Source organism: Propithecus coquereli, unplaced genomic scaffold (assembly GCF_000956105.1).
Source record: "Propithecus coquereli isolate 6110/MARCELLA unplaced genomic scaffold, Pcoq_1.0 Scaffold162, whole genome shotgun sequence".
NCBI lineage: Eukaryota > Metazoa > Chordata > Mammalia > Primates > Indriidae > Propithecus > Propithecus coquereli.
The window spans coordinates 232229-242226 of record NW_012140747.1 but is presented as its reverse complement, the minus strand read 5'-3'; the positions used below and the strand labels follow the sequence as shown (position 1 = coordinate 242226).

Below are 9998 nucleotides of genomic sequence, written 5' to 3'. Positions count from 1 at the left end.
TAAAAATAGAAAAATCAGCTGGGCATGGTGGCACGTGCCTATAGTCCTAGCCACTCGGGAGGCTGAGGCAGGAGGATCGTTTGAGGTTGCTGTGAGCTAGGCTGACACCACTGCACTCCAGCCTGGGCAATAGAGTAAGACCGTGTCTCAAAACAAAAACCAAAAAACAAACCCACCAGATTCCCCCACTTCTGTCCTGGAGTTTGGGGGTTCATTCTACACATATATTGGAGGGGAGACACTGATAAATTGGGGAGCTTGCAGGAGAGATTTGGAAGCTGAAGAAATGCTGGATGAACTGAGGCTACTCAACCTGAGGGAGGACATGGGCTCTGTCTTCAAATAATTATAGGATTTAAGGAATTAGACGTATTCTAAAGAGCTCCTAGAATAATACTGGCACCTGTGGGGGAGGGGCAGTGAGGTATAGGGAGGCAAATTTTTGCTTAATATGCAGACTTTTATCCCTAATAGTTAAAGCTATCAAAGGCAGAATGATCTATTTTATAAAGTAATAGAGGTCTTTGTCGGGGGAGGGCCATCTCTCGAGGCTTCCTTTCAATTCAGAGTCTGGCTACAATGTTTCATTTTTGAAGAAGTTAAAGTACCAACACAGGACACCCTGCCATTTGACTACAAAGGTGGGTTCTTCTTAATAATGTGGAATCCTCCTACTGTTATTAGAAAACTGTGACTCAGGCAACGGTTTCAGGGATGCTTTAGGGTCAAATCGTGTCCTTACAATAGGAAGAAAATGAGCGGTTATCGGTGTGGCATGCCAGGTGGTATGTTCATCCGATTGTCTTTTTAGCAGACTATGTGGTTTATTTTGGCAACTATATCAGATGACTATTTTCTATAAAGTCAGGGTGCATTAAAAGAAGAATTAGTGGGACAGTAGCACACCGAGGACCCCATTGTTCTAATGGGTTACCTTATGCAGAAATTCTTCTGCTTCCGAACAGGCTATATTCCCAAGGCTGTTGTTCAATCTGTTTAGTGTAGGTGACCGCAGACACACGCTCTCTCTGGGTTGCAGGTAGCACACACTCGCTTTTGCTCTGGTACGTATTTTGTCATCAGCCAGGAAGTTCAGAATTTGAGATTTAGACGGAGAAGCTTCTATACAGGTGTCAGGCCAGACCCTAAAATGGTGGGGAAAAAAACAGGGGTTAGGGGCAAGGAAAGATGGAGGTTTTTATTTTTCCTGGGACTTCTCAGCACTGCATTGGTGGTTTTGACTCTCTATATCTCTAAATGCCACCTCAGGCTCTGTCTTACTGCAAATCAGAAGGAAGAAGGGAAGGCGGTTGCTAAGACACAGGATTGTTACCAAGGAAGTTACAGTTTCCACACACCCCCGGACCCCATACACACACCCAAGGAGGAAACCAATCTGCTTCCCGGCTTGTTCTCACTCCAAACTGCCAAAAAGCTGTATCACAGCTTTCTACTTGCTCTAGCCACGGCCAGAAGTGCTGATAGCAGATATTTTGAGTAAATTTAAGTAGATGCAAAGCTGACAGGCTCTGTCTTAGATTTCAGGAAGAAAATAGTTTACTTTTTAAGCCCTAATAATTTTTGATCATTTCTTCTCAATTCAGCAGCAAGGCGCATATATGTCTAAAAACATGATGCATCATACATGTTTATAAGATATAAACTGGAAATAAGTACCGCTGGGTAAATGAGTCTAGCTAGTTCTTTTCCTTAGAGCCAAAACTGCTTATTCAGTCAATCCTCTCATGATCTGTTTCTATTCATGCAGGCTTTATTTAGTCTGAAGCAAAGTTGGAAGATATATACAGCACTGTTTACGTTAATATTATATTAAGAATTTTGTTTACCCACATGGGTATGTGCCACGGAATTTAAATTGCTTTCAGGAAGAAAAAGGAAGGAAGGGAGGAAGAAAGGGAGGGAGGGAAGGAAAAGAAAAGAGAATTGGAGTTGTGGCTAAAACCTGCCATTTTTGCTTACACCATTGTATTCATTCTGTCTCAGGCATTTCAGCACTCAGCAAAGTCGAGGAATCTTTTTCTTCAGAGTCTTTGACATCTCTATAGTCATGGACCACATAGTGAGATTTTGGTCAGTGATGGACTGTATATATGATAGTGGTCCCACGATATTATAGTACTATATATTTACTGTACCGTTTCTATATTTAGACGTGTTTAGAAACACAAATAATCACCAATGTGTTACAAGTGCCTATAGCAGTGGTCCCCAACCTTTTTGGCACCAGGGATTGGTTTCATGGAAGACAATTTTTCCTTGGACCAGGGGTTGGAGGGATCGGTTTTGGGATGATTCAGGTGTGTTACATTTATTGTGCACTCAAACCTCTCTGCTAATGATAACTGTATTTGCAAGCGCTCCCCAGCGCTAGCATCACCGCCTCAGCTCCACCTCAGATCATCAGGCGTTAGAGTCTCATAAGGAGCCGCAACCTAGATCCCTCGTGTGTGCAGTTTACAGTAGGGTTCGCGCTCCTATGAGAATCTAATGGTGCTGCTGATCCGACAGGAGGCGGAGCTCAGGCGGTGATGCGAGTGATGGGGAGCGGCTGTAAATACAGATGAAGCTTCGCTCACTCACCCACCGCTCACCTCCCGCTGTGCAGCCCAGTTCCTAACAGGCCACGGACCAGTACTGGTCCTCTGCCTAGGGGTTAGGGAGCGACCGCAGGCCTGCAGTATTCAGAACAGGTTTGTAGCGTAGGAGCAATAGGCTGCACCACATAGCCTAGGTGTGTAGTAGGCTATCCCCTCTAGGTTTGTGTGAGTCCACTCTGTGACATTCACACAACGAAGAAATCCTCACGATGCATTTCTCAGGACCTGTCCTTGTCATTAAGTGATGCGTGACTGTGCTTGCAATGGGTCCTGAAGAGATTTGAAGCCCTTTAATTTCCTGGGACTCCTGTATTGAATTAGTTACATTATTGGTATTCTGATTAATCATAATCAAGAAAGATGCTGGGAGACAAAGTAGCAAAATGGTTAAGAGCAGAAACTCAGAGTCAGACAGCCCTTTCTGGGCTTGTGTCCTTTTTGTTATGACTGGCAGGTTACTTACATACTACCTTTCAGTTTCTTCACTGTTAAAAAAAAAAAAATCCTGGACATTTGTGAGGATCAAATAACATATATAAGGCACCTAGTACAGTGCCTGGAACATGGTAAGTGCTCAAAAAACTGTCAGAAAGCAAAAACAAAATAAAAAATCCCCACTTCATTAGCGCAGAATCGTAGCACTCTATTTCTGAAAGGACTGTGTATCACCTAGTCTGGCGGTTGGCAATTTTTTTTCCCGTAAGCTAGGGTTCTTTGAACAGAATATTATGAAGAACCTGATGTATCAAAGAAATAAAAGCAGAGCTGGGACCGGGTGTGGGGAGAGAAGTGGGCAAAGCTCCGCCATTGTCTCCTCCTGTCCTCACTCCCTTGAAATATCTCGCGGCATCTGACGTCTCTCTTCCAGAGCACGGTTTGAAAACCAGTTGGCAGTCTAGTCCAGTGCCACCATTTCGCCAATAAGGGAGTGGCCCAGACACATGAGTTGCTTTTTCAGTGTTATGACAGGAGCTGCAACCTAAATTCCTGTTATAGACGCTGCCCCTACAGCACAGAATGTGGGACTATATGGCGGAGCTATACCGAGAAACTATAAAAGCTCTAGAGCTTTAGTTCACTATATGTGAACCTTTTTCCCCTATAGTAGATGACAATCTTTTGGGTGGCCCATTTCCATTTTCAAGTTTATTTTTCAACTGTTGTCACTTAAAGCATTTCCTGTGAGGTTCCAGTACCTTCTATCAGTCTTCAGGACAAATAGCAGCTGTATAGATTTCCATAAAATTTGACTGGAAACAACTTGACCCTTCTCCTGCACCCCCTACCTCTGCCTCCTGTGGTCCTGCGCGACGCTAAGTAAAACGCCGTGATCTCCAAATGTTTTCGCGTTCGGGGTATTTTACTTCAACCTCTTGACCAGAGTGTTCTCTCAGGCTTATTAGCGCAGTTCAGAAATGTAAACAACGAAGCTGACTCAATGTAAGTTTGAAGTCAATGTATTTTCTTTTTGAGATAAGGCTGTGTTTGTACAAACAACCCCAGACTATTTGGAAAAGAAAAAAGATGTAATGCAGTTTATGACCGCCACGTATTTCCAAACGTGGCTGGTTTCCTGTTGGGTTATTCCTGTGTCTTTGTGTTCTTGGGGCAAGTTTAAGGTCTTTTTATTTACTTTTGGAAAAGAAGAAAGTTGAGTTCAGAAGGCCAGGGCTTGGCGCCCGCTCTGAGTTAGGTGGCTCAGAACTCTGAGCTGGGCAGTTGGATGCAAAGGGGAGGCAGGATTCTTAGTCGCCACGAAAGTTGACCCAGCGTCCTGGTTTGCACCGATCACCCGAGCTTCTAATTACTCGTGCGCATGCCCACGTCTCCTCTCTGCTGGGAGCAAAGACATATCCTTTAAATCTCTCTCAAAGGTCTCTACATCCTGGTCACTGCCTAGCTCAGAGTTAGTGCTTGAAAAATATTTATTGACTGACTGTCCAAGGTGTAAACCACGCAAGTTGAAAAGCTTCATTACATTGGATTCCTATCTACATTAAAGGAAAATACATATTGTGATAGTATTCTACTGATCTGAAAGAAATTTCTAATTGAAGGAAAGAGCATTATTAGGACAAAGGTAAAAGACCCCTTTTGGGTGGCTCATTTCCATTTGCATGTTTATTTTTCAGCAGTTTTTCTGGAACTATAGCTTTCAGTTTCTGGGCCAATAGAGCTAGACTGGAGACAAAATGAATTTAGTAACACATACATGTAAGAATTATTGAGGACTTAGCCTATGCCCGGCACAAATCTAAGAGCTTTATGTATCATGTCTCATTTAATCCTCACAATACTATAAAGCAGGCTGTTATTATCCCCATTTTACAGATGTGGAAACAAAGACTGACATCACCGGCTCACAGTAGTGGTAGGATTTGAACCCGGGCAGCATGACTAGAGCCCGTTTAACCATTAATGACTGCCTGACTGAGTGATGTGCAAACAGAGGAAAACACTGCATTTACCATAGTAAAACTGCAAACGTCTCAACAGCTCTTATTTCTTCCCGTTCGATTTAGTTGAAAGCTCTGATGTCCTGAATTTTCTGAGTTTTGGAGAAAGAGGAGAGAAATCCCTCAGGGTGTTAACCGTTTTTTTTCTTTTCTCTTGATGTGACAGAAAATTTCATAAATCACTGCTCTATTTAATTTTCTTAACAAATTACGTTTCTTAGAGCACATTTCTTTTGAGTTCCTCTAGACATTTCACAGATATTACCCAAATGATTTTACCACACCAGCATGAGGATGTTAAAGGTAAACATTATTCCCATGGGCATGAATGGAGAAACTGAGGCCCAACAAGGCCAAGTGGCTTGCCCAGGGTCCTGTCGGTCACTCCAGAGCGGGCCCTAAGCCCCAGCCTCCTGAGCCGTGCTCCGTTCCCTGTCCGCTGACACACTGACTCGTGTCTACCGCGAACATAAGTCTTCCACGTGCTGTGAAGCGGAGATGAGCCATCTCGTTCTCTTTCAGGTTTGTGGATGGCGCCTAGAAGACCTTGACTTGCTCCCCAGGAAATACCGTGTTACTGGGTTTCCCGTCACCCTGTTCCCCAGCTGACCATGAGCCAGCCGGACCCTGCCGACGACCCGGACCCCAGCCCCACGCCCCTGTGCACGGTGTGCGGCCAAGCCCACTCCCCCGAGGAGAGCCACTTCTACGTCTACACGGAAGACGTGGACGATGACCTCATCTGCCACATCTGCCTGCAAGCTCTGCTGGACCCTCTGGACACTCCGTGCGGACACACCTACTGCACCCTCTGCCTCACCAGCTTCCTGGTGGAGAAGGACTTCTGCCCCGTGGACCGCAAGCCTCTGGTCCTGCAGCGCTGCAAGAAGTCCAGCATCCTGGTCAACAAGCTTCTCAACAAGCTGCTGGTGACCTGCCCTTTCACGGAGCACTGCGCGGAGGTGCTGCAGCGCTGCGACCTGGAGCGTCACTTTCAAACGAGGTAGGTCCCTCTGGGAAGCCCTGCCCGCGAGGGGCAGCTGGAAGCCTCTGTCTGCCAGGGCCCGGGGGCCTCCAGTGCCCTGGCTGTTCCACCAGGTGCCTGTCTCTCTGTCTCCCTCTGTAACCGATGAGAGGATCCGTTCAAAACAAGCAACATTCTAGGTGTTTATGGCCAAGATTCAGTGTGAGGAAACAGCACTTAGTAGAGATGTGTTTATGGTCTTTGAAAAAAAATTATGGTAAAATACACATAGCATAAAATTTACCATTTTTAACTACTTTTGAGTGCACAGTTGAGTGGCATTAAGTACTTTCACGTTTCGTTACAACCATCGGCACCATCCGTCTCTAGAACTTTCTCATCTTCCCAAACGGAAACTCTGTCCCCGTTCAACGCTAGGTCCCCGCCCCGCTCCCCCAGCCCTGGACGCCACCACCCTGCTCTCCGTCTGCAGGAGTGTGGCCATTCTAAGTACGTGGTGTAAACGGAATCATGCAGAATCTGCCATTTGTGCCTGGCCCCCTTCCTATGCGTGTGCTTTGGAGACGCCGGAGAAAGCTGAGGAGCAGCTTTCTCTGAGGCCCCAGGAAGATTTCTTGGTGGGCATCGCTTGCTTTTTCACTTAAGAAAAAAAAAAAACAATCTCCCAGTTTGGCCCGTGATTATTAGAATTTCCTCCGTATAGGAACTGACAAAGCCCAACTGTTGTCTGAGAGTGTACGAGGTGTCTTCAAGTAAGTTTCCAAAGGAGAAATTGAGAAAACTCTGGTCCTCCAAGTGACTTGTCCTGCTGACTTTGCTGCCAAGTCACTAAGTTGCACGCACACCGGTGGCCGAATTATGGCTCGATCGCCGCCGCGGGTGGCTGACATCGCCTGCCCCGCCCGCCGCGTCTTACTTTGTCCTCCTGTGTTGTCATGTTCCCGGCGTTCTTTGTGTGACGGCCTCAGGGGCGGCCCTGGGTCCTGTTTCACACGAGGAGCTCTCTTCAAACATTCAAAGTGCTTAATAAAGGGGAACACTCATACCACAATTATTTTGTAAGAGGAAATTTGGAAGCTGGTGTTTGTCTTGGTTCCTGTCATGACAAGGGCGAGAGGCAGGTGCAGGCAATTTTTTTAAAGGCCACATACCTTAGGTCGTGAATCCGAGTCTTTGTCTTTTGGGACGTGCATGTATTCTCTGACATGGACATTTCCATCAAAAGCAATGGCTGGGGGGGTGCTTAGCACATGTTTTCCACGCGAGTGATGTCAGTGAGCTCATTTCTCTTCCCAAGATGTGGAACCAAATGCTTCTAACTCGGGTTTGTGGGTTGCAGCTGTAATTGCTGGTGTTTAAACTAGGACGCCTTGCCCCTCTGATCCCCCAGAAGAAGGTGTGGCCAAGGGAGAAGAGGGCAGGGAGTCTATTGGTGACCTTTGCTGAAAGTTTGACCAGGTGTGAGAGGTGTCACTGGGAGGGAAGTGGGTCTGGGGTCAAAGGTGAGGCAGATGCTAACAGGATCTGGTGCAGAGCCAGAGTCAAGACAGGACCACCCTGGACAGGGGCTGGGGGGAGCTCCAGGAGGACCGAGGGCCGTGGTACAGCTCCCTCCGCACTGAGCACATCCCCGTGTTCTGACGTGTTGCGGTCTACACGTTTGCAACACGGAGCTATAATCCCTGTTGCTGCTCTAACAAACGATCACAAACTTAGTGACTTAAAACAACCCAAATTTGTTCTCTCTGTTCTGAGGGTTAGAAGTCCAACACGGGGCTCACTGGATGAGCATCAAGGTACTGGCAGGGCTGCGTTCCTTTCGGCTCTAGGCTCCCTTTCCTTGCCTGTTCCAGCTGCCAGATGCTTCCCGCCTGCCTCAGTCTGTGGCTCCTTCCTCCATCTTCAAGGCCAGGCTGGAGCATCTTCCCTCTCCTCCTCCCTCACCTCTGCCTCCATCATCACCTCTCCTGTGACTCTGACCCACCTGCCCCCTCTTACAAGGACTCACGTGATTGGCCTGGGCCCCGCTGGGGAATCGGGGCGGCCCCCTCACCTCAAGGTCCTTAATTGAATCACACCCGCAAAGTCCCTTTTGCCATGTGAATGACATATTCGCAGGTCCTGAGGATTAGGAGGTGAATCTTAGGCAGAGGGGTCGTTGTTCATTATTCTGCCCACCACAGGAAAGAAGTTGGGGAGAGAAGGAAAGAATGGAGTCCCCCTCTGGGCAGGAGGGACTGATTTGGGGCTGCGAGTATCCCCAAAAACAGGGGTCGGATGGCACAGGGATCTGAGAGGAAGAGCAGAGTGGAGGGGGGAAGGGGGAAGGGCCGGAAGCGGCTGCCGGAGCCCCGTGGGGTCTTCAGGAGAGAGGACACATTCGTTCACCCACCGTCCACACAGCCCACGTGATCCACACACTTCAGGGAAGCCCGAGGAGAGGGCTTGAGAAACACGCAGCTGATAACGACATGCACGTTTGAAAAATAACAGGGAGGAGAGAATGCGCCAAACTGACGGAAACCGAGTCACCCCCTTGAGCTGTGGCCTCTTCACGGGCCCCGTCAGCAGCTCGCGGAGCGGAGGCCGCCCCGTCTCGTGGGCCTCCACGCCTGCCCCCAGCCCGCCACCCTTCCGCTCCCTAAGTAGGGTGAAACCAACGGTTCCAAAAATACATCGCGTGTATTAGTCATCAGATGCCTGATACATGCTCTCTCCCTTCCACCCCTGCGTGTTTTGTTGGCAGGGATTAAGAATTCGAAGCTATTCCGGAAGGGACTCTGGATTCCTCTTGGGCCTCTAGGACCAGTAGACCCCCTCTTCCTCCTGTGAGAGGGGATGTTATGAGACTAAATCATTAACGCCTCTGGAGGGCCTGGAACTGGGAAAACTAAGGTTGCCAGGAGCAAGGGTTTCCCTTTTCTGTACGAGGCCTTCAGGCTGGTGGCTGCTTGTGTGGGAGTCTTGTCGCACGCGCGTGCTGGAAGATAGCTTTTGTTTATCGATTTTGCATTTGTTTGCTTTATGTTTAATATCGCTTTATTCGATAAATATTCTGTGAACAAAATAGATAGGTTTTTAAATTTTCATTTTTTAACTGACAAATAAAAATCGTATATATTTATGGCGTACAAACTGCGGTACCCAACCCCCGAGCCGTGGACCAATACTGGTCCAAGGCCTGTTAGGAACTGGGCCGCGCAGCAGGAGGTGAGCGCAGCTTCATCTGTATTTACAGCCACTGCGCATCGCTCGCATCACCGCCTGAGCTCCGCCTCCTGTCAGCTGTGTCGCTAGATTCTCATAGGAGCTCAAACCCTCCCGTAAACTGCGCATGTGAGGGATCTAGGCTGCGGCTCCTTATGAGAATCTAACACCTGATCTGAGGAGGAGCTGAGGCGGTGATGCTAGCGCTGGGGAGCGGCTGCAGATACAGATTATCATTAGCAGAGAGGTTGGACTGCACCATAAATGTCATGCGCTTGAATCATCCTGAAACCACCTCCCACCCCGGTCCGTGGAAAAATTGTCTTCCATGAAACCGGTCCCTGGTGCCAGAAAGGGACCACAGGTGTACAACATGATGTTTAGAAATATGTTTAGAAATACATTGTGAAATGGCTAAATCAAGCTAATCGATGCGCATTACTTCACGTACTTACTTTTTGTGATAGAAACATTTAAAATCTACTCTTAACTTTCAAGTATACATTATATTATTATCTATAGTCACCATGTTCTCTAATAATCTCCTGAATTTATTCCTCCTGTCTAACTGAAATCTTGTACCCTTTGTCCAACAGTAGACTTAAGTCAGTCATCCTGTCTTTAAACAAGTCCTTCCTGTTTTGTCCAGAATTCCTATCATTCGTAAACAATGTTATCCAGCTACTTCAGAACCTGAGTTGGATATAAATTCTTTTTTTTTTTTTTTTTTTT

At 47.2% G+C, this 9998-nt stretch overlaps 1 protein-coding gene across 1 annotated transcript in view; it reads left to right on the top strand.

Annotated features, from left to right (window-relative positions):
- Positions 1 to 9998, top strand: part of LNX1 (ligand of numb-protein X 1, E3 ubiquitin protein ligase) — a 108539-nt gene that overhangs the window by 10116 nt on the left and 88425 nt on the right. Inside the window, exon 2 of the mRNA XM_012641117.1 lies at positions 5597 to 6077. Coding sequence (XP_012496571.1) covers positions 5686 to 6077 — 392 coding nt within the window. The 5' untranslated portion in view covers positions 5597 to 5685. The remainder of the gene's footprint in view (positions 1 to 5596; positions 6078 to 9998) is intronic.